We start from the raw sequence: 27,888 nt of genomic DNA on the forward strand, positions 1-27,888 counted from the left end.
CAAACGCACCCGAGCAGCGAGAGCTTGGTTTCACTTACCCCCCTCCAGAACTTCGGAGCCTCCCAACGGGTCACATCTCCTGCCTCTGGTGACCGAGGGAAGCCCTGCTCTGCCCACACGTTTGCTGCGTGCAGGAGGTTCCGGCGGCGGAGGCCTGAAGCAAAGGCCCTTGCCTCGCTGATTGTAGGAGGCCGTGAAGTAACGTGTTTGTAGGGCTCCAGCTTGATTGCGCTACGTGTGCACGTTCTAATTTAGAAGGTAACACCGTAAGTAGGGAGCGAGACCCTGGTCAGATGGCGGCGGGGAGAGGCAAGTAAGCGCTCAGCCTGGCCCGGGTCAAGTCCGTTCAGGTTGCAAGTCAAAAGCTGACAGTGTTGCACCAACACTTACCTCGATACCACCTGCTCGTCAAATAAACTTGAGATGAAGCTTTCCTGACAAGATCCACATCCCATAAAACCCCGCTGAGCGGCACAACGCTACGCCGCCACCGCCCAGCCTGTGGTCCACGACTGCCGCAGGCAGGGCTGCGCTGAGCTGCGCAGGTTGTTCAGGGCCCGTTGCTGGTGTGGGGCTTGCAGCGGTTGCAGTCCTCTGGGACTGCTCAAGAAAGAAAGAAAAACCTACCAACCCAAAGGGGTCTTAGGTGGGAGCTGTCTGGTGTTGAAAATTCTGCATTCTAGCATTTTCTCCTAGATTATTTGTGGAGTAGAGCTTCACTGCTACTAGTCTGTCAGAATCGATACCAGCTTCTTTCTGAGCAGAACGTTTTGAGCCTTTGTTTTACCTTCAGCAGTAGCCTGTAAGTGTTCTCATCTCCAGCTGTGCACAGACGCAGACCGTTTTGAAGACAGATATTGTTCATTATCTAGCTGAAAATGTCAATTCCTCTTCAAACCCTTCTGGGGTCTGCTGCCGTTGCCATGGGGTCACGTCCTGCTGTGACCCAGTTCCAATGCTGCTTCAGTGTGCTGAGCTTCCCCAGAACCGCACACCAGACGTTTTTTTTCAGCACTGGTCACTTCCGGAGCTGAATCCCCCCGGCCTTTGCAGGAGAGTGGGGCTGGTGAGGGAAGGGAGAAGAGCTACTGACAGCTCCAGGTTCAGCAGCCTGGACACGCCCCCTCCATGCACCCCTCTCTCTGCAGGTGTCAGGGACGCACGGGGTAAGACAGACTCACGTACAAAATCAGTGAGTGCTTCCTCATGAATGCTGTGCTCTCCCCAACGGGGCCTTTTACCTTTTTTTGATTCTTCACAAACCTCTGGCTGGCTAAAGAGCGACAGAGAAGTTCATCCTGAGGGAGACATGGCAGGAGAGGCGATTTGAAATCCAGAATAACGAGCGAGGCGTTTGCCAGGGGACCAGGCAGTGGGGAGAGCATGGTCATGGGAGGCTGCTGGGGCAGGACGCTGCAGTTTGCCTTGAAACCAACAGGAAGTTTTGGAGAGGTATTTTGTAGCTTCACCACCGACAGACAAATTAATCCTGGCCTCCATTCATCCCACATTTCCACGCTGTTATTTTTTTCAACGGCGGGCTCTATTACAACAGTGTTATCCCAGTCTTCTCGTCTCTGCTGCCACACTCTTCTCAAGCAGATCCGGCAACAAATTCACCCCCAGTCAGCAGGTCCTCCAGGTCTGACAGGTTTTCGCGCCGTGGGTCTCAGCAGATGGAGCAGTTGGTCTGTCCTGCCACACGGAAGCTGCAGGGCAGAGACACAGCTGACGGTGGCTGCCTGGTCTGGCAGGGGGTTTGCGCGCACCCTCCACACCGTTGTTAGACAAATGTCTTGAAGGTAGAGAACAGCAGCTAAATTCCCACTGGCTCAGGAAATATTTTATTCTTTATATTTTCATTAAAAAATAAACATAGGAAACAAAACCACAGAACACCTAAGTGACAGAAACAAACGCAGAAGGTCAGAGCGTTGGCTGAAAGTGCATAATTAAGTCATGCTACCACGACCCTGATCCCACCCCGTCCCCCAAGCAAGGAGTCGGCAGCAAGCCCAACGAGCAGCACTACACGGAGCCCAGGCACTGCGGAGGCCAAGCTGACGGCGGAGGAGAGCCCGCGCTCCCAGAAAGGCAGCAAGGCAGGCGACATGCTGAGGAGAGAGTGCTCTAGCGAGCCAGGGCTGAAGCTCTCACTGGGGGTTCGTGGGGCAGGCGAAGGATAGCTAGTGTAAGGGATGTGGAGTTACGAGGCAGGGGAACAAACAGCTGAGAACAAAGGGCAAAACGGAATCCTGGATGTCACTCCAAAACAGCCTTAGAAGCAGAAAAATCCTAGATAAAAGGAATATCAACACAATGAACTTGACTGAAAGGCTGACCTGGGTGCGCTGGACAGAAGTCTGTCCAGGGACGAACCCCAGTCGCTCAGCAGCAGGACCTACAGCGATAGTAGCAATTGTGTCCCTGCTTCCAGGGCCTCAGCCTCTGCAGGGTGACCTCCCCACAGGGGCGGGAGCGCAGGCACTGCCGCATCACAGCAAGGCTCCTGCTGCCAGGACATGCAGTGCTTTGCAGCCGGGTCTGTCAAGCTTTTCGAGGAAAATAGGACACGATGAACCTTGCTGAGCCCCCTTAGCAGAGCAGAAACGCTGCAGACCTGCTTCTACCCCAGGCAATGAGCTTTTCCCTCTGCCCCCTGCAGCCTCAGGCTTTTGGGTCTCAGTAGTTGACAGCTTTAATCTGCGACTCCGTTCGTCTGCAGACCTGTGAGGAACCTGCGGACGCAGCTACAGTGCAGGACCCCCTCCACATGCTCGCTCAGTTCGGCTCTGCACTGATGTGCGCTTGAGGAGCACGTTTACAAACATTCAGTATGTACAAGATGATTTGAAGCTGGAACATAAGAGCAGCTGGATTCACCCCCACACATCCATGTGGCTGTGAGCAACCGGAGGACCCGCGTGGTCCTGCAGCGGCTGAAGAGACCACCCGGTTGTATGTACACGTCCTTGCAAGCACTCACCAGGCAGGCGGATGCCATCCCTGCTCTGCCGACAGACATAGCCACAGGAACAGCAGAGAGCGCAGCTTCTCCTGACCCACTTCACCACCTTCCTCCAGCTCCACACAGAGCCCCCGATTTCGAATGACTGCTGAGAGAACACGTTTATGCACAAGCTCGAGTCAAAAGCAGCACAGAAAGCTGCTGTTCTGGTGCTTATTTCCACAGCATCCACAACTCTCAAGAGCAGTCACTGCAAATCACTTGGGACTCTTTCTCCAGCTGAGACTTTTTGGATGTTCTTCTCTGTAAGTTCCCTCCAGATCACTTCTCCCGAAGGACGCAGACTCCAGCGTCGCAGCGCTGCATCCCCAGGGAGGTTACCACTTCCCAGTTGTCAATGATGGGATCATAGCACTCAATGCTGCTCAGGAGCGAGTTGCCATCGTATCTGCAAGGACAGAAAGTTACAGGTGAGGGAAGCCACTCAAGGAAGAGGTTGAGGCGTTCAGAGCCTTTCCTGGGAGGCTGGACAGCTGCGTACGGCAGGACTGGCCTGAAGGAAACCACTGCATTAGGCTCCCTTTTGCGGTGTGCTGCTGCTCTCCTGCCTGCCTCAGGGACCATCACACTGCCTATTTAGGCTGGGCACAGTGACTCTGCGCGCTGTCTCCTCTCATAAAGCCTGAAATATAAATGCCAGGAGAGGCCACCTGAAACAGGGCAGCAGGCTCTGTCACCTCAACTCACTTGTCCCAGCAAACAGACACGCAGGGCATCTCCCTCTGCAGCCCAGGGCAGCCCCTTACCCAGCGATTGCATAGAGCCTTCCCCGCAGCACGGTGGCCCCCACGTAGCAGCGGGGGGTTGTCATGCTCGTTACAGTTGTCCAGGAATCAGTGCGAATATTATAGGCTTCCACGGAGGAGAGATGTGCCGTCCCGTCAAACCCACCGACGACATAAATGTGGTCGTTCAGCAGAGCCACTCCAGCCCCTGGAGAGAGAGAAGGCGGCACAGTTACACCCGTGAGCGACACTGTCAGCTCCGTGCCAGGGCTCGCTGTTACAAGCCTGAGCTCGGTCAGTCCCTCCTGGCATTTTCTTACACTTCTGTCTCCCACAAAAGAGCTGTCATAACCCACCGTCTGCTGTTGTGTTGTCTCCAATGTGACACAGGAAAACCTGTCCCTCTACCAAATGCTGCTGAATCTCTGGCACAAGGGGGACAGCGCAACTCCGCAGCCAGGGCAGCAGCAGCAACATCAGATGTTCACAGAATCATAGAATCACGGAACGCTTTGGGTTGGAAGGGACCTTTCAAGCCCACCAGTCCAACCCCCCTGCAAGGAGCAGGGACATCTCCAACCTGTCTCTTGCCTGAAGCCATCTTATCTGATGTTCACAACAGACCAAGCCGTCTCACCCTTAAACTTTCTAGCGATCCATGGATAGGTCTTGCATGTTGTCTCTCATGTGGGAAAACCCCCACATTTCATCCTACGTTTGAACGTGGGGTCTTTCTGCATATGGTCTTTCTGCATATGGTCTTTCAGCGACCAACTTCCAAATCAAATCCATAATCGGCATATGGGAAATACTTTCCAACCCACGCTTGACAGGAATAGCTTAAAATGTTTTTAGGACAGAGACCAGTTTTAATTGAGTAACCAGCTCTTGTCCCTAAACAAAAGCACTGCAGCAGAGAACAAAGAGACACAATGCTGCCTGGGCTAACTGTAAAGGACATTTATTGAAAGCACTAGAGAAAAAGCAACTTCGTAAGGGTTTTGATAGAGGGTCTGTAAGCACAGCAGAACTACTCCATTGAGAACCACAAAGCTGTGGAGGCACGGAGCATCCTGCCCACCCACACGTGGCTGAGCAAGGCCATGGCCGCTCGCTAGCACGGCCATGAAGGACTGGGGCAGGGGGCCTGAGGCGCAGTGCAATAGCAGAGGGCCAAGACTGGAGCGCACAGGAGCTGCACGAGCCCCACAGGAACTCCTTTGAGAAATGAAGCAAAGCTGAGGCAGAAAGTTATTCCAAAAGTAGGATTTAAACTGTATTTTTCTCCTAGGTACAGCTGCCAAAATTAAAGCTCAGATAGAATGCCAAGCAGCAAAGACAAACTAAGAGTTAGTGGGGGACAATTAACGCATGACTGCACGTTTCAAGTCATTAGTGTGAGACTGCTGCGCTGTGACACTGCTCTGGCAGTGCTGCTCTCTGCGTTACCTCTGCCCCAGGAGCTGAGAGCCAGCATTTCACAAAGCTGAGTGCAGGTGAGCGAGCAGCCTGCCAGAGCGCTCCTGCCTCTGCCGTGTCCCGCGCAGGTGACGAACACTGACGCAGCAGACTGTCCCGTTATCTTGCACTGTGGTCTGCAGTTTGTGCCTTGCTAGCTTTTCTCCAAGCCATGCACTGTTTCTAGTTATGGAAGTCACACAGGACTTCCTCTCCCTCCCTGTAACCTATAAACCACCCCCCACATTCCTCTGTCCACATCTTAGCAGGGGATGGAGACATTAGGCATGTGAAAATTAATCTTTCTCTTGAGGAGTGAAGTCAGCATGTCCTAAAATCTTCCCTTCTCAAAGCCAAACCACTCACTAGGGCCCCGCAACATCCTCTGGACAGCCAGCAGTGACTGCTTCCTCAGCGCAGCACAACACATTTTGACCTCAAGGCACCGTGGGCTCTTACCTGAGCGCTTAGTGGCCATTGGGGTGACATTGGTCCAGTGTCCAGTGTGGGGATCGTACCTCTCTACAGAATTCAGTATGTTCAGCCCATCATAGCCACCTGAAACAAAACACAGCAGCAAACCACGGTGTGACTTCTGGAAAATGTTTTCTGTGTAGAGCGCTATAACACACCCGGCTCATCCTTAGCACAGCATCGCAATAAAATCAGCACAACTCGCAGCACGGCGGGGCTGGCAGAACAAAGATGATCTCTGCAGCTTGCAATGCCAGACTGGAGCCAGCTCGGAGTGAGCAGTGCCCCTGCACTGCACAGGGCCAGGCTGGGAGAGCGCATCACCTCTCCAAACCAGTACAACCGGGTTAGCACCGCGCTGCCTAAAGCTGCCTCTCAGTCTGCTGATGCCAACGCTGATGCCGCCCTGCTGAAGCAGACGCACGGCTTCCTGACCTGGCGCTGGCTCAGGGTCTGTCTGCTGCAGCCCGCAGCCGCCAGCTGACGCTATAGGCTACATCTTGTAGGCTGGGATGCCTCAGAGAGCTGTTTCACAAGAGGATGCCAAGAAATCTCATTGTGCCGCTTCGGCAAAGCAGTAGCGTGCTGGCATCTGCCTCGAGGAACAGCATGAGGAAGAGGAATTTGGGAGAGAAAAGTGAAACCGATAAAGAAGTGTTCAGTATCTGTGCCTCCCCAGGAACAGGACTGCAACAAACGTGGGTACAGCGCTGGGCCTGCCTTTTGTGGGACCCAGAAGGTGTACCTACAGAACAAGCTTTCTGAAGTCTTCAGAGTGATCTGCCCTTTAGTTCTCTCACCGTATTCACAGCTGGTGTGGGTCTCTGAAAGTGAAACGAGTGCTACAGAAAGGAGCTGGAAACATGCGGCTCAGGATACATTTCTGGAGCACTACAGCCCACGCTGCTTTGTGTGGAGCAGACGCGCCCTCTGTCCTGTGGCTGTCTGCTTCATCTCTAGGGCATGTTAGCCACTGCCCAGCCCACGTGAACTTCAGCTGGCACTGCTCATCCCCCGCACGTTAGCCTCCCTCAAATGTTGGCTGATTGTGTCCAGTTTGCGTGTGACAGCATTTACTGTAGCTATATGGCAGCTCCAGCCCGAGCCATTATGGTGGTAATGGTGAGAACAGGCTGCGTTTGCCAACAGAGCTGTGCAGTGCCCAGTGCAGGAAAGTTACACTTGGACTTGACATAACTGGTGCTCCCCACAGACAGCATCTGCGCTGTCATTTCTGTGAAAAGCAAGTATTTGCAGAATGCCTAGAGGTGCTAAGTGTACCTACCGAGGCAGTAGATAACTCCGTTAGCCACAACAAGCCCTGCTCCTTCCCGTGCTGTCTGCATGTCTCCCAGCATACTCCACTGATCAATGTTCGGGTCGTACCGTTCCATACTGGTGTGACGTCGGCTTCCATCAAACCCACCGGAAACGTAGATCATGTCTGCAACGTGAGACAGAGGTTGGACACAGTGAGCCAAGGATCGAGCATGCACATGGATCAAGAAGGCCCTCACAGATGGAGCAAAATGACAACATGGACTGCAAAACACAGGAACCACTACAGACCTCGGCACGTTTGGAGCCAAGACAACGCCAGCCTCCTCACCCTAGCTCACTGCATTCGCCTTCTCACAGACCCAACAAACAAAACAAACACCAAACCCATCTGGCCCTTAAATCTGCTTCTTGCTAACGGATGAAAGAAAACACACCCCTCGGTTATTTTCTTCATGCTGCAGAACCTACTGAACCACTGCCATGCCCAGACCCTGCCCACCACTAGTGTCAGGGCAGCACCTGTAAGCATTTGCTTTGGGGCCTGACAAGGTAGTAAACACACAGGTAGCGAAAGGAAAGAAGATCCAAAGGATACGTCTTGATCATCAAGATCAGTTCCTCACACTGGAGAACCTAATGCATGCAACACTTAGACCAATGTCACGTTCAAAGCAGCTGCATTCTTAACCAAATTTTCATTATAATAGATTATTAACAATCTACATGAATAACATTTAACCAATATTAATTATTAAGAAGATACTCTAATATAAGCATTAAAGCACAGAATATTCATTAGAGTGACTGCTGTTTTAATGGCTAGAAAGCCTCCTCTCATTTCCACACCAACTTTTCCCTGGCCTGTTTATAACCATTTGTTCTTACTCAATTCTTACATCGCTCATTTCCTTCTGACGCCAAGTTATAGACAACAGTCACATTCCCTCTTGGCCTTTGCTCTGCCAGCACAAGCACGCTGAAGTGTTCTGGCTTGCTCAGTAGTTTTCTTCTTCCAAGTCTGTCCTAAGAATCCTTCTCTGCACATGCTCCAGTTTCAGCCTCTCTCCGGTGCTGGACGGTTACTGCTGTACTCGGTGTCCTGTGCTCAGTAACACGCGACACCGTCACCACCCTGAGAGCTTCCTGCTCCATAATCTGTCATAGAGCTCCTTTCCCTCGATGCACAGACGTATGCCGTAAGAACGAAGCGGAGGCAGAGCTCCTCTCAAGATATGTGGGCAAGTTTTCCATCTCTACATCCAAATGATGAGGAGGCAGAATTTCACCTCACCTCCTCCCTCGGAGCCATCCCACTCTGCACACACCAGCTCAGAGCATTTCAGGACGAGAACGGAACAGGCTGTTCTGCCCCGTCAGTGCGGTGACCAGGACATACCTCCAAGGGTTGTGGCTCCCGCCAGGCCTCGCCGTACATTCATCGGAGCCACGGAGTACCAGATACCATCCTCATCTGATGTATAATCCAAGCACTCCACTGAGCTGAGACGAGAGCGACCATCGTACCCGCCGATCACGTAGATCCGATCGTGCAGGGACACGGTAGCAACGTAGCGCCTCTTACGGGTGATGCTCTAAAACAGTAAAGAGAACGAAAATGTCAAGGAAAGGAAATAACACTGATGTCTGGAGACCAACTGCTGTTCTTCCATGCTCTTTCGTTGCTCTTTTGGAAAATAGCCCACTATCACAGAGGCAAACAGCACTACGGATTTAAAGGACACATCCTTAACGACTGCGTCCGCCTTCCTCTGCCTGGACTCTGTCTCTGCCACGCTCTCTTCTCACGGCCAGGTCTCTTTGCACTAAAATATTTTGCATTAAATGTCATTTATCTTATGCTGCTACTGAATCTTTGATGTATCTCGGAGATTTGTGTGCCTCTCACAGGCTCCCTGCAGAGACTGTTAATGGGAAAATGTGGAGACTCTGAATACTTGATGAAAATAGATGAAGTTTTTAGCCTCCAAAAAATAACAGAATTTTGGGACACCAGGTGATACTGGGTCTCCTGTGATCACTGATATTAAAGAAGAGGCAGTTCTCCACCATGTCACACAGATAAAGGTGATTTTAAATTTGCGTATAAATAGTCCTCAGTGCAGAAACTCTCCCTTACTATCTCCTGTTATGCTCAGAACAATGAAACCAGAGAGATCACGCAGCTGCCTGAAAGCAGGACTGATTCCTGTTGACATTTCAATTACCATCACTAACCTTAAAGCTTAACACTCCTTCCACAAGAAACAAGAGAGCTCTCACTCCCACAGCAAAGATGTGGGTCTGATTAGAAATATAACAACCACCACTTACACGAAGCTTACTTAGCAAATCTGCAAATGTGAAGCAGTTTCACCATTTCACTCTGTAAACCTTAGTAACTCTAAAAAATTCATGGCAGAAATTCTAAGCAGAACACAAGGGACAGCTGGAGGAGGAATACTATACAGCTGATGCTGCAGGATCACTGTTTGATCACAGCCTGTTCAACCCAGTGGTGGTCAAAAATGGTCCCTTACTGGCAGGAAACTCCACTCCTGAGTCTTCGGGTCGTATTTCTCCACAACATCAATCGGTGACTGCTGGCTGCCAAAGCCGCCGATCACAAGCAGGACTTCATTAGCTCCTAGAGCAAAGAGGGAGAGCAAAATCAAGTCAATCCCTTCCCAACCAAAGGGGCACCTCAGGGGAACCACCTGAAGAAACACTGAGCACTTCTTAGTGCAACAAGCTGCCTCTAAATCCCCATTTTCATCACCACTCTGAAGCGGACACCTAACCTGGGAACAGCCACCTGGACTCTCTCTATCCTCAGCGAGGAAGAAGAGAGGGAAACACTTCCAGGGTGCGTGGCAGTAAGACTAACTCAGGTGTTAGGAGCTGTCTGCTGGAGGCCTGCTCCTCCTGGTATTTGAGAAGATAAGCTGGCTAAGTTAGGTGCTGAAGTTGGCTTGTTTATATCTTCTTTGGTAGATGCCACGATTTTTTCCCCAAACCTCTTACCACCCCATGATAACTGAAGGAGGATGGCTGCTTCCCTGTAGCCTCCTCACAGAACAGGGTTTTCTCCCCTCATTTGCAAATAACATCCAGACCAGATGGCACCTTTGTTCACCATTTCACTGAGAAACAAGTCAGGCTGACTGGAGCCTGAAAAATTAATGAAATATTTTCAGAGGTATTGTCTCTTAAGTCCTATGTATTTTATTTCAAAGTTGCCTTCCCTTTACTTTCTTTTCTCTGAGATAGTCCCTGAATTTTTCTTATTTTCTCCCTGAGAGTTAAGTAACATTTGTGACCTGGAGAGTTTTAACTTCCCTTGTAATGACTGGCTTAGTGGCAGGTTTCTATCATAGTTTTAAAAATAGACTAACATCTCCTGAATCCTCTGGGCCCTTTCTGCAACAGGGAGTTTTACTAGAATTTAGAACTGTCCAGCTTTTCATTGCAGAAGGACTGAAAGCCGAGCAACAAAGATGTAACAAGACCCTGTCTGTCACAAAGCAAAACAGCTGCCACCTCAGATGAAGGAGAAAAATATAAAAAATAACTGGGAAGGCTTCACAAAAGAGCTCCAACAACAACTTGGAAAGCTTCCTTTCCAGTATGACAGCTATAAGTGTAATCATTTCAGTTGATCCCACAGAAAGTTAATACACAACTCGGTCACCGTTTATAAGTGACGCATGATAAGAGCATTGCTGATAGCTGATTATATTGAATCAATTAAAAAAGGTAGGGCTGAATCCATAAGATGAACCTTAGCAATAAGGTGCAGTTTTAACCTGTGCTATTAAACAATAAAACAGTGTTGTGATGTCTCCTTTATCAGGGAAAACATTTCAACTAAGAAAAAAAAAATGAAATGTGTCTTTCTAAAGTGACAAGTTGAATGTCTAAAATGTCCTTGAAACGGATGGAAAAAGAGGAGACACGCTGTGACGGGGCTGTGCTGGAGGTCAAACCACATCATAACAACACTCCCTTCAGGCCAAAAAATCTGATCAGTGTGTCTCCCTGACCAACCTAATTTGCCCTGCTCCTTCAGTGGTTAAATTGCTTTCTGTCCCCTAAAATGGTGTTAAAACAGGAAATGGGCACAAAGGGTTTTCAGGGTCCCTCTCCACTACACAAGCAGCAGCACTGGAGAACTGGCAAGGAGGTTTCCTTGCAGGAAGAGCAGTCAACGCTGGCACCGATGGCAGTGCCCTGCAAGTGTGCCGGGACAAAGGCATGGCAGAGAGTCCAGAGAGTGAGTCTGAAGGTAAGAGAAGGGGCATCAAGTGAGGAACAGCCACAGTCATGAAAAGTCAGTAAAAAACTTTTCCTTCTTCTGTAGGTCTTTCCTACTGTTTACGTTGCTCTCAAGTGCTGACACCCTAAGCCAAGCATTCTCCCACCAATTCAGTGACTGCGCTTGGCAGGAGTTGCTGAAATAGAGGAGCCATAGCAGGACTAGGTGGGGGGGAAAAAAAAAAGTACCCCTGAAAGGAAAGAACCTCTCCATCTCCATCCTTGTGCCTTCCCCTCTCAGATTCCCTGTTGAAAACTTATCTTCACTGTAACACAGCTGTGTCTCACCTCGCAGCTCTTTTTGTTTCTGACACTGACACCTGCCTTTTCAGACAGGAAGAAACTCGTCCCACTCTTCTTGGACATCTGCATACTGACACAAGATGTCTGGAGGTACCAACAACTCAGGAAACTGGTTTTATGGTTACAGCAGAGGCCTGGGATTAAAGGCCTCTGCGGGATTAGTTCCCGCATTGCCACTAAGCAATTGTGCTCTGAAAAAAAACGTCTTTTGCTCCAGTCCCCTTTCTGAACCACTGGGGACTGTAGATTGACAAGTTACTGCTGTGAAGCACTGCAGTGCAATCCCAAGGCCACTAGCCATGGTGTAAATACAATACCTGCCAATGCCCCAGACCTCCTCAGTGTCCTTTCCTTTGCTGCTCACCTAGACGCGCCCTTGTCCTGGGTCCTTGCATCTGACTCCGGAGCTCAGGCCGAAGATGAAATTTCTTAGCTTCATCTACAAGGTCTCTGCACTGCAGACTGCATCGTATGAACGGCTGAGGAAAAACATGAGTCACTGGTACATGCAATGTATTTTAAGATCCCTCACTAGAGCTGTCCTAAAGCCAACTCTCATCAGTTCAGGCAGCATCAAAACGACTTGTGCGCAGGCTGTGGCCAGGAGTGTCATGGTGCAAATATGGCACACAAGGGAACGCAAAGACAACTTACCACTGGACTGCAGCTGAAAAAATACGGCTCAGTTCTCACGCAACGTCTGGCACTGCAGGTTCCATAAGGAACACAGCGACATTGGAAAACCAAGGAAAAGCCAGTTCTGCTACATTTAAGCCAGCAGAGTATGATCAAGAAGGGGACAGGAGTTACAAGTTCCTGGTGCTTGTGCAAGAAGGTCAGGGTGTTCAGAACAGATAATGCCACACAGGGCCAACGCTCTCCTCTCCGTGCTGCCCTGAGATGATGATGTCCCAGCAGTGTGTGTCGCTTCCAGACCGGTGAGGTCATTCTGTGCAGTAATAAAGCTGAGGCGCTGTATACACACTATCTTAGGCTGGGTTTGGAACAGATCTAATTGTTTTGGTACCAGCCCCTTTCAAGTTAGCTTCAATTTCAGTTTAAGGTGGACCATAACAATCTGACTAAACACATTTTAACTCTGGCACAATTTAACTGGCTGTTAGCTGCCCTCATTTAAGAACATCGGTAAAAGGCAGGTGTATCACATTAGAGATGAATGTTGCTACATTAGCCTTTTTTCTAGGTAGAGGAGTCTGTCATTCAACATTCAGCACCTGGCAGGTTACAAAGGCTACTAGTAACCACTGATTACCTCACATCACTATCAGACCAGAAAGCTGGTTTGAACTTCTCTGTGCCTTCCTGTCAAACCTTGCATGGGGTCAGCATCAGTTCCTGTTTGGAATTAAACTTCCATTGCAAAAGCTTAATTATCTCTTATAATCATCCACATCTTGGTTTGCCTCTGCAATCCCCCAGCCACACGAAGAAGCAGCTTTGTGGCTCTGACTTGTGTGTTGGTGCTGGACCTACACAGCTGCTGTCCTCATTCAAAGGTACACGCTTGCCATCTGCACCTAAAACAACTTCTGAGGAGCCATTTCCTCCCTAGGATCGCGTGCCAGCAGCCTTCAGCCTAGAGAAGGAGACTTGCTGCTGCTGCTTATAAATCATAGAATGGTTTGGGGTGGGAAGGGACCTTCAAACCCCATCCAGTCCAACCCCCTGCACGGAGCAGGGACATCTCCAACCAGATCAGGTTGCTCACAGCCCTGTCCAGCCTGGCCTGGAATGTTTCCAGGGATGGGGAATCTACCGTCCTCAGCAGAAGAAAAAGGTCTTCCTTATATCTAGTCTAAATCTCCTCTCTTTTAGCTTAAAACCATTACCCCTTGTCCTATCGCCACAGGCCCTGCTAAAAAGTTTGTCCCCGTCTTTCTTTTAAGCCCCCTTTTTAAGTACTGAAAGGCCTCATGGAAGCAGAAAGAGGTTGTTAGAAAACTGTAACAGGTGACAACAGAAAGATGCTACATGTATCAGGAGACAACTGACAGCTCTGGATGGGGTGCCCTCCCAGCTGGAAAGCAGGATGCTGTAACTGCTGGCACAGGAAACTACTGAGAAAATCAGCGGGCGCTCCAGCTGAACAGGACAACTCCATAGGGTCAGCATCAAAAAGCATCAGCAGAGAAAGCAGCTTTTAACATGTTCTGAAAGGACAGCAGGGGTCTAACCAGGGAACATGGCAACCACACACAGCTACTGGCTCCCAGCTGCTCTGTGTCCACGGACCCGGGTGCGATACCTCGGAGTCGATGACATCTGTGATGTAGCGGGGGGTGAGAAGCGGCATGCGCACGTACTGCAGCAGTTCTGGCAGCGATGCTTCCCGTTCTTTTTTCGAGTGCTTCACCCAGTTTATAACTGCCTCAAAAACTGGCTCTTCAGAGTCCACCTGGAAAGAGGAGGTACAGGCTGATCAGACTGCAGGATAATATTTCAGCAAGTGCTGTAGAACAGACAACTGCCAGGCTGTTGACACTGCTTCACAGGTAGCAAGAGAGCAGGACATTTCAAGTAAGAGTCTGCTATGGAAATTCCCATGAGCTCTATTTACAAGCACTACAAAATTCCCTCATTTTCCTTTCCTTAAAACTGCATTTGTTTTTTCCTTTCAGTTCAGATCAACAACTGGCAGTATGAGTGCCAGAAAAGTGAACTTTATGATATGCAGCAGAGCCAGACCCTGGGAGCCACCACTTTTGAGAGAGCCCAGTGACAGGCAGTAACTTGCAGGGCAGCTCCCCCAACTTCTTAGTGGAGGAGTTACAGTCCTGCAAAACGCAAAGTACCATCATAAAGATGATCAGAATCACGTTTCCTTCTTACGGAGCAGTGTCTCACCTAACGCCCGCAGCCCCAAGCCCACGTATTGCCCCTTTAACACCCAAGTCACACCAGGTACATTTGAGGTTTTTTAATTCAATCCACATTTAAGAAACTACTAACAACTAGGTATCAGAGGGCAGAACCTCAGGGTGGGGATGTTACTGTTCTGACTAGTTTGTTTCTTTCTCCACCTAGGACAAGCGCACGCCAGTGCTTACACCACTTCCAGAGATTCCACTGACTAAACCATCTACATTTGATACTTTTAGAGAAGCTCAGGTGCTTTAGACAGCTTTACAATCACAGCAGTTCCAGTGCACGCTAAGCACAGCCATGCAAATTCATCTATGAGTATCAAAATTGAAAGAATTGTAAAAACCCCTATTACGTATTACTTAGGCTTGGTTTTCTTTTTGCACATCTTCAGATCATCCAACGCAAAAGCAAATCAGACATGAATTTACTATCATGAGGTTTGTTAACTTTTATTAGATACGAAGATAACAGGAGATAGTGTAGCAAGAGGACTGAGCTTTCCCACCGATACGACTGGTACACTTTGAAGTTCAGTTTGAAGCTGTCTGTTGCAGAATGTTCTGAAGCAGGGAGCCACAGAGGTTTAATTACGTAAGGCAATTCTTCCAAGCCACTGATTTGTATTTGCTACAATGTAATTGGAACGGGCCTCTTTCTATTTGAATTACAAGGAAAGGACAATTACAACTCACAAAAGAAGAGCAGAGTACTTCATTGTTTCCAATTTTCCCCACCTCCTCCTTAAATGAAATAATCCCCATCACTCATTCCTTCCTGAACTGACTGTCCTCTGATACACTTAACAGTTTTGTTGTTCACTAAATCATTTCTGTTTTCTGATAAACGACGAGTAACACTAAACACAGCAGCACAGTGAGGACCTGCCATTATACTTCTCAAACAGCCAGGGGATTTTCCAAGGGTGCTTCCTTAGTGCCCTCTGATACAGCACATCACCTCTGCACCCGCACAGCAACAGCAAGATTCACTTCACTCGCCTTCTTAAGGTATTACAATGAATACACACCTCACTGTGCGTGTGCAAGGCCTGAATCACTGCTTCCAATCCACAAGGAATTTTACTTCGCCTGTGCAGATCATCTGATTAGTTTGGCTGGATCTTTCTCTAGTTCCTCATTATTTCCTCTTCGCTGTCCAGAAGCATTATGTCAGTAATCACCACAACCCACGTACGCTCAAACCCTCACAGCATTAAAGCTGTGGCTTGTTAAACACCAAACACTCTCAGCCTTTCTTCGGTGCTGATCTCGGCCTCTGCCAGGGTCTTTCACTGCTATCTTGCATGCTCTTTGTCAAGCAGGTTCATTAACAAGAAGATGTCAGCTCAGCTGAAGGCCACTTTCAAGGCATACATCAATAATTCTCTTCTGGCTACCCTGGTACTGGCTTTTCAGGAATTCTGCCAGCGACATCATTTATATTGGTTTGCTCCTAAGAGTTCATGTTACTGTGAACTCTGAATAGTGATTCCTCCAATCACTTCTTTTAGAACTGAAGCAAACATCGACTCTTGACGAAGTCCATCCCAATAAAAAAAACCCCAAGGAATGTTCATTTATTTCAATTATCAAGAACTTATATATTCACATAAAATTTGGAAAAAAGAATTCGACAGGTTCCAGCCAAAGAGTAAACCCTCCAGAAACCAACCTTAAGGGAACAAAACCTGCATCTAACTCCCTGAAGAGTCAGACCACCCTGCACGCGTTGTTACTTGCAGAGGACACTCAAATGCCTGGGATGGCACAGGCATTCCTTGTGCTGCTGAGTAGCATGCAAAGGTCTACAAATAGAAGTCTTGGGGGTATTGCTGAAACATAGGCATTGAGACAGCTTGTCTTCGTAACCTCTGAAAGCTCCTCCAGGGAACAGAGGAGACAAGGGCACAAGAACTCTGCAGAGGTAACTAACTGTGATTGCTTTACTTGCAGGAAATGCTTGTGTGACAACAGATTCTTACCTACAAGCTGTTTGTTACTGATCTATTTCAGATTACATAGCTAAAAAATTAGAAGCAGCTTCTTGGAAATTAAATTTCAAATCCAGGAACTGTGTGAGAAGTCCGCCCTAGAAGTATGGACTAATTTCTGGTTTTAATGTTCTACTTCAAGGCTTTGCACAGTAATGGTACTTCTCAGGTTTTACCTGAATTTCATCACACTTGATGAGCTTTTCAACCTCTTCTTGATTTAAGAGGATAAACTCTTCATGCTGAACCACCTCTGGAAAATGTTTCTGGCTGAAGACCTCTGCAGCTTGCATTAGATCAACACAATTGTGTGTCTCAGCAAAATCCCGAATGCCCAAACAATTTGATGGATCCAGCTGGCTTTCTAGAAACTCACAGCAAGCTTGTTTCACACCTACGGAAAATTGGAGGGGTGAATGAGCACTGCATGCTTACTGTCAATCTAGTGCTTAGGAAAGGGCTTCAGAAAATAAAGTTCTAAACAATAATGAAAGTCCAACTCAAATAACGAGCTTAAAAATACTACTGAAACACACACATGCAAATATTTCTTTGGAGGGATGTGAAAACACTAAGCAATAGACCACGTGCTTGGGCTGTTTTGATCTCTGACTGTTCTATTTAAACGCAAAACTGAAATAAATTTGATACCAGGAAAAGATTCAAATGCGAGTTGTACTCAGCTTCATCGATTATAAACAAAAAAATGTATATGCTAGTGGACATGGCTACCAGATTTCTAGGTTTTCTCCCATGTCTTTTTGACAGTTGCCTGGGATTTGGGATAATTGCCTGGGCTAGCTCCACAGGGGCACGTGCAGTGCCATCAACCAGTCTGTGATGACCCAAACGCACTATGATAGCAGGTCAAATGGCATCAAGGATTTGCTTGTTATTTTAATTTCACTGAGCTGTAACATTTATGTACTGTACAGCCCACAGTTCCTCCTGGGAGTTGTCATGCAGAAATACAGTAGCCCAAAGCATGGAACAATAGCCTGTTTTATCATTTTATCATTCATTTTTCCACCCAAGTCAGTTCCTCTACCAATCAGATGACAGTGCACAAGACAGCGGAAGAAGTTTGACATAAGTGCTTACAGATATCATGTCTGCCAAAATCTGCCTTCCCTTACAGAAGGTCAGACAAACAAAAATCTCTAAACAGCAGCATTTGTGCAATTTGCTGATAATCAGCAATTACCTTTCAGCTGAAGCAGACATGCCGCTGGGAGCAATTCTTGGACGTTTTCTACTGTCACATGAACAGTTTCCGTGTATACAAAGTCTAGCAGGATTTCCATGGTGGAGGCTGTCAGTCCCTGGATGTCTACGTAGGGTTTATCTTTCTCCGAGAGCTGTAAATTAGAAGGGAGACAAAGGTTTATTTTTCATTAATGCGGTCAAAATGCCAACAAGGCTCAGCAATTTTTAAAAGTGTGGTCTGTCCGAGAGGCTCCAACAGAGATTTGTCCTTTCTCTTCTTCTACTCACTGAAAGAATAAGGGGAAGGAGGGAATTTTTCTACAGAATTCACATACAGGGTGAGTAAAAGACAAAGTTCATTATGGATTAGGAGGGCAGTAAAACTGCATTGTAAAACAAGCAAGTGGAGATTAGAGATCGTAGAAATTACATGTGTCATTTGTGCAAGACCACTAAACTCTCTCCCTCATGCAGTAACTCCAAGCTTTACTACAGGGAAGAGCCCAGGGGGATTCCTCCCCGAGCTGGATGTTTTTGACGTGCTGCAGTTTACATGGAGTTCCCCCTTCACCACTCCACTCTAAAACCAAACCAAATAAAAATCTTTCCTAACTGTTCAATTCCTGACCCATTCTGCAAGCTTCTGGTGAAGGTTCCTAAAAAGAATGGCTATTTAGAGGCCAGAAAGTTCAGAGTTAAAGGTTAAGTGTAGGTTTAGCTTAAGCATTTGAAAGTAAAATGCTAGTACATACAGCGATGGTACTTACACAACCCTAACTCTGTCCCCTGACTGTTTTATTACCTCTAAGATACCTCATTTTGGAATAATTACTTTTCCAAGGAATGTTACCCTCTCAACAGTCAATCTTTGGGAACAGCAAATTCTGCAAATCCACTGAATTTGCACCTCCGTGAGTACAAAACCGAGGCAGTATTTCACAAAGCATCAACTTTGTGATTCAAGACTTCCATCACACAGCTGCTGGCACAGCATCTGATGATTCACGAACAACGGGCTAGCGGGTGGGCTCACGAATCATGCCCTGCACACAGCTGCAAGACCAACCTTTTTTCCTACGACTTCTGCAGTAGTCGGTATCAGTGCAAGTACGATTCAGATGAAAGGCCGTGACTTCTTTTGCCAAGCGTGAACCTGAGGTTGGTTACAGACAGGTTGAGCAGACTCAGTGAACAGAAAACATTATCAAAGCATGATCACTTGGCCTAGAATCTGCCACAACTGGGGGAAAAAGGAGGTAATACAAAAATAGAGAAAATAAGAGCAGTTAAGGATGTTCCTGCAAAGGCATTCAATGACACAGCAGAAAGGAAGAAATGTCTCACTTCACAGCGGAGAAGGGAAACACAGGAGGTAATGGTGATACTCAAAGTAATTTGAGGGAAGAGGCCTTTCAAGTCTGTTGACACAGTGAACAAACTTGATGGCATCCAGAGTCAGACATTAATAGCAAATCAACTTGTCTGACCTGCTGCAGGACAGGCCATGCACTGCAATTAGAAGCTAAAATGAGTTCCTAACTTGGCCTTGACAAAAGATTCCCAAAACAAGACTAAGCTGTTTGATACAACAGATAAAGGACACAGATGTCACCAAAGGTCAGAACTCCAAACAAGACGTTCCTATGATTCCAAAAGCAAATGGAAATGTAAACCATACACAGATAAGTAGAAGAAAGAGGACAAGAAGTTATAAACAGGAGATTACAAGGGCACCAGATGTCCTGGAAATGGATTACACTGCATCAGGTAGAAGCTGTAGACACCTGTTCTTCACAGACAAGGCTGGAGCAGGTAAAGAAGCTCCTGTCCCCACAAGCAATATTCAATAATCAGCCGTGCACACGCTCTCTTTATACTGTTGACCAAAACACAAGCCATGGGGACAATACTAATACTACAGAGACGATCACCTCCTGCTTCCTTTCTACTGCTGTGCTCCACCACTTGGTTGTTACTTGGCTCACACTTTCCCCACGTGCTAAGATTGCTCAGAAGAATTCAAGCCACTTCACACGATGTATGTGATGCAGAATAACTCGGGATCCTAGCATCACGCCTTAAAGAAGGACCTCGGAGTGGAGACACCTTGATCGTGAACATCCCGAGAAGACTGACCTGTAGCCCCAGCCTGCAGATGCACTGTTAGAGAACTGTACAGCGTGCTGTTGGGACAGAGAGAGTCCCTCTTTTATCAATACATCCACACATCTGGACTCAGAAGCAATGCAAAATTATGGTGAGACAAAGCTAACAAAACCACAGTACAAGCAGCTTTCCTTCTGCAGGTGTTTAATGGTGCAAGATACATCTCTGCATCTCTGCTGTTATAATTTCAGATTAGTTTCTCCCTTTGCCGTTTCGTTATCACAGCTCTGCTAACCAGCAGAAAGTAAAGCAATAAGGGATGGATACTCCCTAACACACGCGCACTTCCAACACGTCATAAAACGCACGCAGCACTACAGATCCAGAAATCAAGTGGAGCATCCAGGAAAACACATTCCCATAATTAAGGAGTTTTACCCCAGGACGCCTAAGTTGCTGAAAGCCTTAAGGCAACTGGTCCTAGGCTGCAGGTCCTAGCTCTGCTGTGACACATAATGTTGCTGTCTCTCATTCCATCCAGAAATCACGAACTCATGCTACAGGAGAACGGGCCTAACATTTTGGAATGACTTTCTTATCCAAGGCCACTTTTTGTTTTTGCCTTCACTAATACAGATACAAAAGTACACTGTAATAAACCCCTCCAATTTCTTCTCACCCATATTGGAAAAAAAATGCTGGCATGACAGTGCTAGTATGTGGTTCACTGCGTTCGGGAAGGTGTTCACAGCACAGGCAGGACGATGATGTAAGAACCTGGAAACATAAGGTTTCTAGTTTCAGAATAAGAAGAATATTTCTCCATGTTCTAGGGGAAAAAGACCCTTCAGTTTCTAGAACATACCCTCCAAGAGAAGACAGACTAGTTTATTTCTGAGGTGGAGCCAATGATCAGCTCTTAACACATCCCGAGTTACACTAACTTGTCCAAAGACAGAAATGCCAGTGCAAAGCTAGGATCCAAGGGAGCATTTGCTACAACTGCTCTTCAATTTTCACTATAAGGAAGAATCCTGTAGGTAAAACCAACGTGCGTTGCAGTTTTCCCACACTACTCAGCATAGGGGCAGAGAAAAGTGCTGTCAAAAGCCAGAGGTCCAACAGGTGATCAGTGGCTTCTCCTCATTTGGGAAAATGGGAAGAAATTAACACTAAGGAAGACTGAGAACTTTTTAAAGTAAATGTTAAAGTCAGAAGTGAGAGAAGGAAGGAACGTAGAGACATGTGGATTGGCAAACGCAGTTCCTCACGATGATCATCTCTGATGACAGTCGCAGTGCTACGCTGGCCAGGCGCAGCTGTGACATGACAGTGGGCACAACCCAGGGATCAGTCCTGAACAAAGCCCAGTCTGACAAAAGCCACATGTTAGAGCCCCAGATTTGCAGGAGGCGAGCGACGAAACGCAAAGGAAGCCCTCGCAGAGACCGTTAGTCCATTACGCAACACGGCATTTTGAACTCCCTCAAGTTACAGCCACGGCCAAAACACTCCGTACCCACAAGTGTTTGGCGAGCAACCAAAAGCTGTCCCTCTGCGCTCACCAACGTACTTGTCATTGACACACATCGGAAGCAGGTCCACTTTGAGGCTCACCAAGCTGTCATTTCCTGGAAAGAACACTCTCCCACAAACACTCAGTGTGCCACTTGGCAGGTTCCTCATTTTGGGGTTTCCATACGAAAAAGCAAATTTGGAAGAAATACAAACTAAGCAAAAGAAGTAAAACCCTTAAAGCAGCGGCAATTTGGGAGCGTGAGAGATCAAGCAATCATGCCCACAGGGCACTAGACACACTTATTTTTCTAGAAAGACTTACATCTATTAATTAAGGTCACTACAATGTTACAGTTAAAATGAGAGTATAACGAAGGAAGGAGAGATGGTTTCAGCTTAAATCCAGAGCATACCAATCCCCAGCCTTTGTTAGCAGACACAAAGAAGGTTCTGTAGCACACAGAGTGATCGGATCTCTGTAGACTGCCTCGATAAAGTCCAGGGAGCCAAAAGCATTGACAGGAACGTAGAGGCAAACACAAAGAAGCAGAGACAGTCTGCTATACTGCTGTGCACCGTGAAGCTATTGGTAAACAGGGAACTCCAGCCTCTGGGGATTGAATTTGCTTTGTGTATTTTTTTTTAAATTACATTTGCTTTACGCAGAGAAAGAGCATAAACCTGTCAAATTTACAAATTTCATTAAGACACGGACAGAAAACATATTGGTATGTGGTCAGTCCACATATGTTTTTTTTGGTTGCTTTCACAGGACTATAAAAACTAAGACACCTGCTCGCCTGACATGGCACTGAAAGAAAGGGAAGTAGGCACACAGACAGCTCTGCCAACGGATAAAACAAAGAGGAAAATGATTCTCTCCTGCAAGACTACAGGGCTAGCAGGGAGGTCTTTAGGACCTTTGAGCTACATACTCATTTTTCTCCCTGCTAATGCGGAAGTTGCTAGGATAAGGAAAGCATCTTCTGTAAGAAAAAGCCACAAAGACTGATTCAAATTCACAAAAGACAGAGCCAGGTAAAGCATCTCATATTTAACGACACAAATGAGTGCTAGCTTTAGCTCAAATATTACCTCTCACTGATTCAGAAAAATAGCAGGCAGGTAGCGCGAGTCAGTACAGCAAGTGCTGTGCGAGCAGAGGTCCTCACACGTGACATCTGCCGAGTACAGCAACAGGGGCTTACAGTCTCCCCCCAGCCCCAGTGCCAGAGCTTACCTTCCCTTCGCAAGGGCAACAGCACAACCCAGCCCGTACCAGCTGATCAGCCGCTGTGGAACAGGGACCAGAGCGCGAGGTAAATGCCCTCCATTTCAGTTTTGAAGGGCTGCCTTAATTCACCACCCGGTCTAAGGCACACACCACGGCTCGCACAGCTTTGCACTAGGGCTGGTACCCTTGGCAAGAAAGATGCCCAGAAGCATGAAGACCATAAAACACCACTAAAAAAAACAATCAGTAAATGTATCAGAGCCTTCCGGTTTGCCAGCTCAGCCTGGCAGCTCACTGTGCACAGGTTGGTCATGCAGCAGACAATGATTCAGGACCACGGTCCTAACTGCAGCCTGTGACTCCCACCACACCATGATAAAGGGCTCTGGGGCCACCAAGAAGAGACCTAGAATCACCACAAGGTGATCCAGGGCCACCGGAGGGGATCCAGAGGGCTCCAGGGATCCTGGGCCACCATGGAGGCATCCAGAGGGCTCCAGGCCCACCAGGAGGGGCTTCAGAGAGATCCAGGGCCACCATGGGGGCATCCAGGGCCACCATGGGGGCATCCAGAGGGCTCCAGGCCCACCAGGAGGGAATCCTGGGCCACCACGAGGGGCTCCAGGCCCTCCATGAGGGGCTCCAGAGATCCAGGGCCACCACGGGGGCATCCAGAGCGCTCCAGGCCCACCATGAGGGGATCCAGGCCCAGCTGCTGAGCAGCTTGGCAGAGAACAGCCCGCGCTCTGGGCGGCCCTGCCTCCTCCACCCGCGGGGCACGCAGGGCCGGCGGCAGCCCGCGGTCTCGGGGCGCACCGACCTCGCTGGTGAACATGGCGCAGAAGTAGTCGCTGCAGGCGGCCAGGACGATGCGGTGGGCCGGGAAGTCCTTGTGCTCCACGCGGAGGGTGACGTCGCAGAGCGTGTTGCTCTTCCGCAGGGCGTTCATGGCGTTGAGGATGGACTTGGCGTGCGAGTTGGTCATGATGTCCTTGGGGGGGGCCATGGCGCCCGGCACCTGCGGGCACAGCCAGCACGGCCACATGTCACGGCCCGCCCGCCGCGCCGCCAGGGGGCGCCCTCCCGCCGCGCCGCGCCGCGCCGCCCCTCCCTCCCTCCCTCTCTCTCTCTCTCTCTCCCCCTCCCTGCCCCGCCCGGGTTGTCCCCCGCCCCGGTGGCCACAGGTCGCCCGCAGCCCCGCGCCCCCGCGCCGCGGTTTCACCGCCACCCCGTCCCCTCGGTTGCAAAACGCGGTGCTGCCCTCCCGGGCCGGCCCGCCCGCACTCACCGCTGCGGGGAGAGGGCCCGGCCCGCGCACCTCACCTCCCCCCCCCCCGCCCTTCGCTCTCCGCCGCGCGGCGCGCTCTGATGGCGTCACTGCGCCGCGCTGCCGCGCTACCCCGCCTCTGGGTGCCTTGCGGTTGCCTGGCAACGGGCTCCGGCCGCCGCCCCGGCCCGGGCCGCCGCCGCTGCCCCCCCCCGCCCCCCGGGGCACCCCCGGCCTCCGCCGCCTCCCCGGGGCCCGGGGCCGGCCGGCCGCTCCCGCACCGCAGCGGGAGAAAGCGGTGCCGAGCGTGACCCCGGCAGGGCGAGTGCTCCGGCCCGCATGCAGCGGGAGAGGCTTGGCCTTGCTGGGATCTGGGGAAATTGGAGGGAAATCTTGCGGTTTGAGTGACCGGTGGCTTGGTGGCGACGGGCCCGGAGGCCTGGGCAGGTCCCTCACTGCGTGCGGGACACGGGTCGCGCTCTGCCTTCCCCTTTGGTCACTCCTCGAGAGTGAACACCCTGGAATTGGCTCCGCCATGGCTGCTGGAGCCAAACCAGGAGCGAGGCCCCAGGAGACTGATTTAAGAGCCCAGGATTTTTTAAACGAGTGCTATTTTTGAGCTCTTCCCACACACACTACTCAACATCTCTGGCAGATTGCCTCCAGCTGACAACCCTGAGCTCATGGTGGCTGCCACCTCCGCTCTCCCCCTGCCCTCAAGCTCGTTTCCAACCTGCCAGGTGCCTGGCGATGAATTTTAAAACCTGAAGCTACACATATCACAGCCGTTTAATACTTAAAGGGAGGTTATAAGAAGGATAGGAACAAACATTTTAGCAGGGCCTGCTGCGATAGGACAACAGGTAATGGCTTAAAACTAAAAGAGGGGATTAGACTAGATACAAGAAAGAATTTTCTTACACTGAGGGTGGTGGAGCACTGGCCCAGGTTGCCCGGAGAGGCGGTGGATGCCCCATCCCTGGAAACATTCCAGGCCAGGTTGGCCGGGGCTCTGAGCAACCTGATCTGGTTGGAGATGTCCCTGCTCCTGGCAGGGGGGTTGGACTGGATGGGCTTTAAGGGTTCTTTCCAATCCAAACTGTTTTATATAGTCAGGTAGTCGGTATAGAGTCAGTGATCGGAGATAAATTCTTACCTAAACATAGAACAAATTCTGAGTTAAGAAATCTGTACGTGAGGTGAAGATACTATCCCTGCCTTGAGGCGGATAATTAATTCATAAAGTTCCTCCTCAGAGGGGTAGAATCAATCTGTTTTGAGGCTGCATGTGGAACAAGAGCCTGGAAGATTTGTTAGACCTTTGTCGTACTGATCTAGCAAGCAGAGGATTGGTGAGATCCAGCAGCTGGAGATGAGAAACCAGTGTTTAGCCAGGAGGGCAGTTAGCCACTACCTTCAGAGCCGGCAAATGCTCTGCCGTGTGGGATCTCTAAATCAGTATGCAGCGCATCTTTCTCTAGATCCAGTTAAAGCAGAAATTATTATGCTGGAGGCAGGTACCGCTAAGTGAAACTTTGTGTCAGACTATGTCATCGTACGATCCTCCTGGAGCTTAACATGCAGAGGGATGTTTGACCGGAGTGTCAGAGCAGACTCTCAGTCCACGAGAGATGCAGCCTGGAGTAATGGAGATAAAAAGTCAGCATATGACTGCACAGTGCTTACCTTCATCCTACACGCTCCTCATTTCCCAACAAACACATCAAATCAGTCTCTACATCCACCTCATGCTGATTTTCCAAGGATATATGTGAAATCTCTGACAGTATTGAAGACTTGTTAAAAAAACCCACATGACTTTATTTTTTTCAAGATGTTCACTTACATCCAGGGAAAACTAAGGTAGCCACAGTAAAAAATGTGTATTGAAATCAAACTTTGTATCGCAAAAGACAAAAAATGCCACACAGAAAGTACTGTTGTACTGTGTATTTATGAAATGGGTACACATTCTTAGTTTTTGAATGGTGGCAGATATATTGAGTGGCTCTCCACATCAATGTTTGTTATATATTTTTTACTTTTAAATAAGTATTTTAAAACAGGAAAAAGAAATTAAAATAGAGAAAATAAAACCCATCAACTTCGTAAATATGTAAACAAGGGCAAGGTACATCATAGGGTTCTGAAATGACGTACAAATAAACTTACCACAGTAACACTCTTTCAGAATAAGCTAGTATTTGTAGAGCAGAGGCTTGCAAAATGAACACGTCATCCCCTTGTGTGAGAACGTGGTTCCATCACACAGTGGTGATGCTATCTAGAACATGGTGTAAGAATGCACCGTGCTCTCAAAGTCACCCAGAATGTACCTGGGCAAGGCCCTGAGCAGCCTGATGTAACGTTGGTGTTACCTCTGCTTGGAATGGGGTGGGACCAGAGACCTCCGATTGAAATTGTGCTTTCAGTCTGTGTTCATGTCCACAGAGCTAAACTCCTTGACTTGACTTGATAGGACTTGTGGTCCTGTCCTGGGTGTGTCCTCTGGGCTCGCATAAAAAGGTTCCAGTTAGTACAGTACGGGGAAGAAACTTGGGAGAACCTACTGGTAGGGCGCTTGGGGGATTGGACTAGATGACCTTTAAAGGTCCCTTCCAACCCAAACTATTCTATGATTCTATGATCTTGTAGGCTTCCTTTTGGGTTGTTCTCTCAGGCTGGCTCAGATTTAGAGACCTCTTACCGCTCTGGCTCCTCGTGTCCCCAGGATTGCCCTGCAGAATGGCCTGACCAAAACACGGCACTCGTGGTGCCTGGGGTGTTCTCCCATCCCTGTGCTAGGACGTCAGGGAAGCAGTTACCCAGCACGCGCGCTGGCTTGGCTCACCAGAGCTGCAGTACGTCCCAGCTCAGTGTGTCACGCACAAGCTGTGCTGGGAAAGCTGCTGTTACACTGCCAGTCATGCTGCAAATCAAATCTGGTTTGTCCCAGAATGAATATACAGAACCTGTGTCTGCAGATCACGTGGGCTAAGCACACTAAGAGATTCCCATGTAGCACGTCGTCTCAAGCTGTACTCTGGATTTCTTCTCTCAAATACACTCAGTCTTTCTCTTTAGAAAGGCAATTTCACTTGAGACCAACAGCGCAGAGCCCAGATTCCCAGCTCGAGACGCTTGGCATTTACTGTTTCTTGTGGATCGTAGTTGAAATCTCTCCTGTTCCCTTCCTCACTGCCCTGTGCCTCCCCGTGACAAAAGTTTTCAGAGCTGTCATTGGCCATCAGAGTAATCTGAGGAATGCGGTACTTCCACAACTGTATGTGTGTTTTGGGAAAATGACTGATAAGGCTGAGAAGAACATAACTCCGTCATAGGGAGGCACAAGGGTTTCAAGGAGAATATAAATGGATTTTGGAATAGCTGAGAGTGTGTCAAAGACGGAGAGGACAGAGCCATGCCAGACTTGTCTGCCTCCATACACCCCAGGAGCTCGCAGCGTCAGCGTGCGGTGCAGGCACCAGCCAGTGGTGTCAGAGGAGTACAGATGTGCAAGAACTCTAGAGACACAAAATAGAACCAATTTGATTTGAGAACAAAGTTATTTTATTCAAAATACTTCTTAAGATCTAAAAAGTCTTTTGAAGGCTTAAACACAACAGAGCTAGTGTACTATTAAATGTTAGACTGATATCTTTCATTTTTCGTTCTCTGAGAAAATATTTTATGTTAAACATTCTTTTGATTCCCCACACCCTCTCCAGTTTTGCATACCAGATCTTGAAAAAAATAAATCTCAAAGTGCACCATATTTGTTCTTAAGAGCTTCAGTTTTTTTCCCTGGACTCCCATACCCTTGGTCCCACACTGGACAAATTTGCCGTGCTCGCTGGGCGTACAGAATTGTGGTGGTGTTAGGGGAGGGGGAATGGTTTGGGGAAGGCAGAGGAAGCAAGGTTGGAACTGGGTTGAGTGTGGGTCGCTGAGGTCAAAACTGACAAAAGCCATCACCAGATTTGGGATGTTTATCCTCTGCCAGGTAGAGGCAAAGGCTGCAGCACTGAAGTGCCTGCTGGCTTTGGCGAGGCATTGCGCTGAGCTGCTCGTCTGAGGACGTGTGAGTCTGTTTTCAATTCT

The 27,888-nt window shown here is 48.7% G+C and overlaps 1 protein-coding gene across 3 annotated transcripts; it reads right to left on the reverse strand.

The window, feature by feature from the left end:
• Positions 1-1,821: 1,821 nt before the first annotated feature.
• Positions 1,822-23,887, reverse strand: KLHL12 (kelch like family member 12). Of its 3 annotated transcripts, XM_086765771.1 has the most exons (12): positions 23,809-23,887; positions 23,341-23,538; positions 17,661-17,814; positions 16,633-16,850; positions 13,847-13,996; positions 11,945-12,059; positions 9,504-9,610; positions 8,363-8,558; positions 6,971-7,129; positions 5,671-5,769; positions 3,775-3,961; positions 1,822-3,416 (listed from the first exon to the last, which is right to left on the reverse strand). In XM_086765771.1, exons 2-12 carry the CDS (start codon positions 23,524-23,526, stop codon positions 3,290-3,292), a joined length of 1,698 nt encoding a protein of 565 aa, XP_086621897.1. In that variant the 5' UTR covers positions 23,527-23,538; positions 23,809-23,887; the 3' UTR covers positions 1,822-3,289. The 3 variants fall into 3 exon arrangements, with proteins under 3 accessions (XP_086621897.1, XP_086621895.1, XP_086621896.1); XM_086765769.1 differs by lacking the exon at positions 23,809-23,887 and having other exon boundaries at positions 23,341-23,565; XM_086765770.1 differs by lacking the exons at positions 23,341-23,538; positions 23,809-23,887 and adding an exon at positions 18,729-18,798.
• Positions 23,888-27,888: the final 4,001 nt, after the last annotated feature.

The sequence above is a fragment of the Chlamydotis macqueenii genome, chromosome 23 (assembly GCF_036417535.1).
Source record: "Chlamydotis macqueenii isolate bChlMac1 chromosome 23, bChlMac1.mat, whole genome shotgun sequence".
NCBI classification, from domain to species: Eukaryota; Metazoa; Chordata; class Aves; order Otidiformes; family Otididae; genus Chlamydotis; species Chlamydotis macqueenii.

Excerpts from the sequence above, each read along its gene's own strand:
- KLHL12 (XM_086765769.1), bottom strand. The coding sequence starts at position 23,565 with ATGTGGCCGTGCTGGCTGTGCCCGCAGGTGCCGGGCGCCATGGCCCCC. Across the intron at positions 13,997-16,632 it reads TCAAGTGTGATGAAATTCAG|GTGGACTCTGAAGAGCCAGT; the intron begins GTAAAACCTGAG and ends TCCTCTTTCCAG. Across the intron at positions 12,060-13,846 it reads CAGATGTCATCGACTCCGAG|CCGTTCATACGATGCAGTCT; the intron begins GTATCGCACCCG and ends GTTTTTCCTCAG.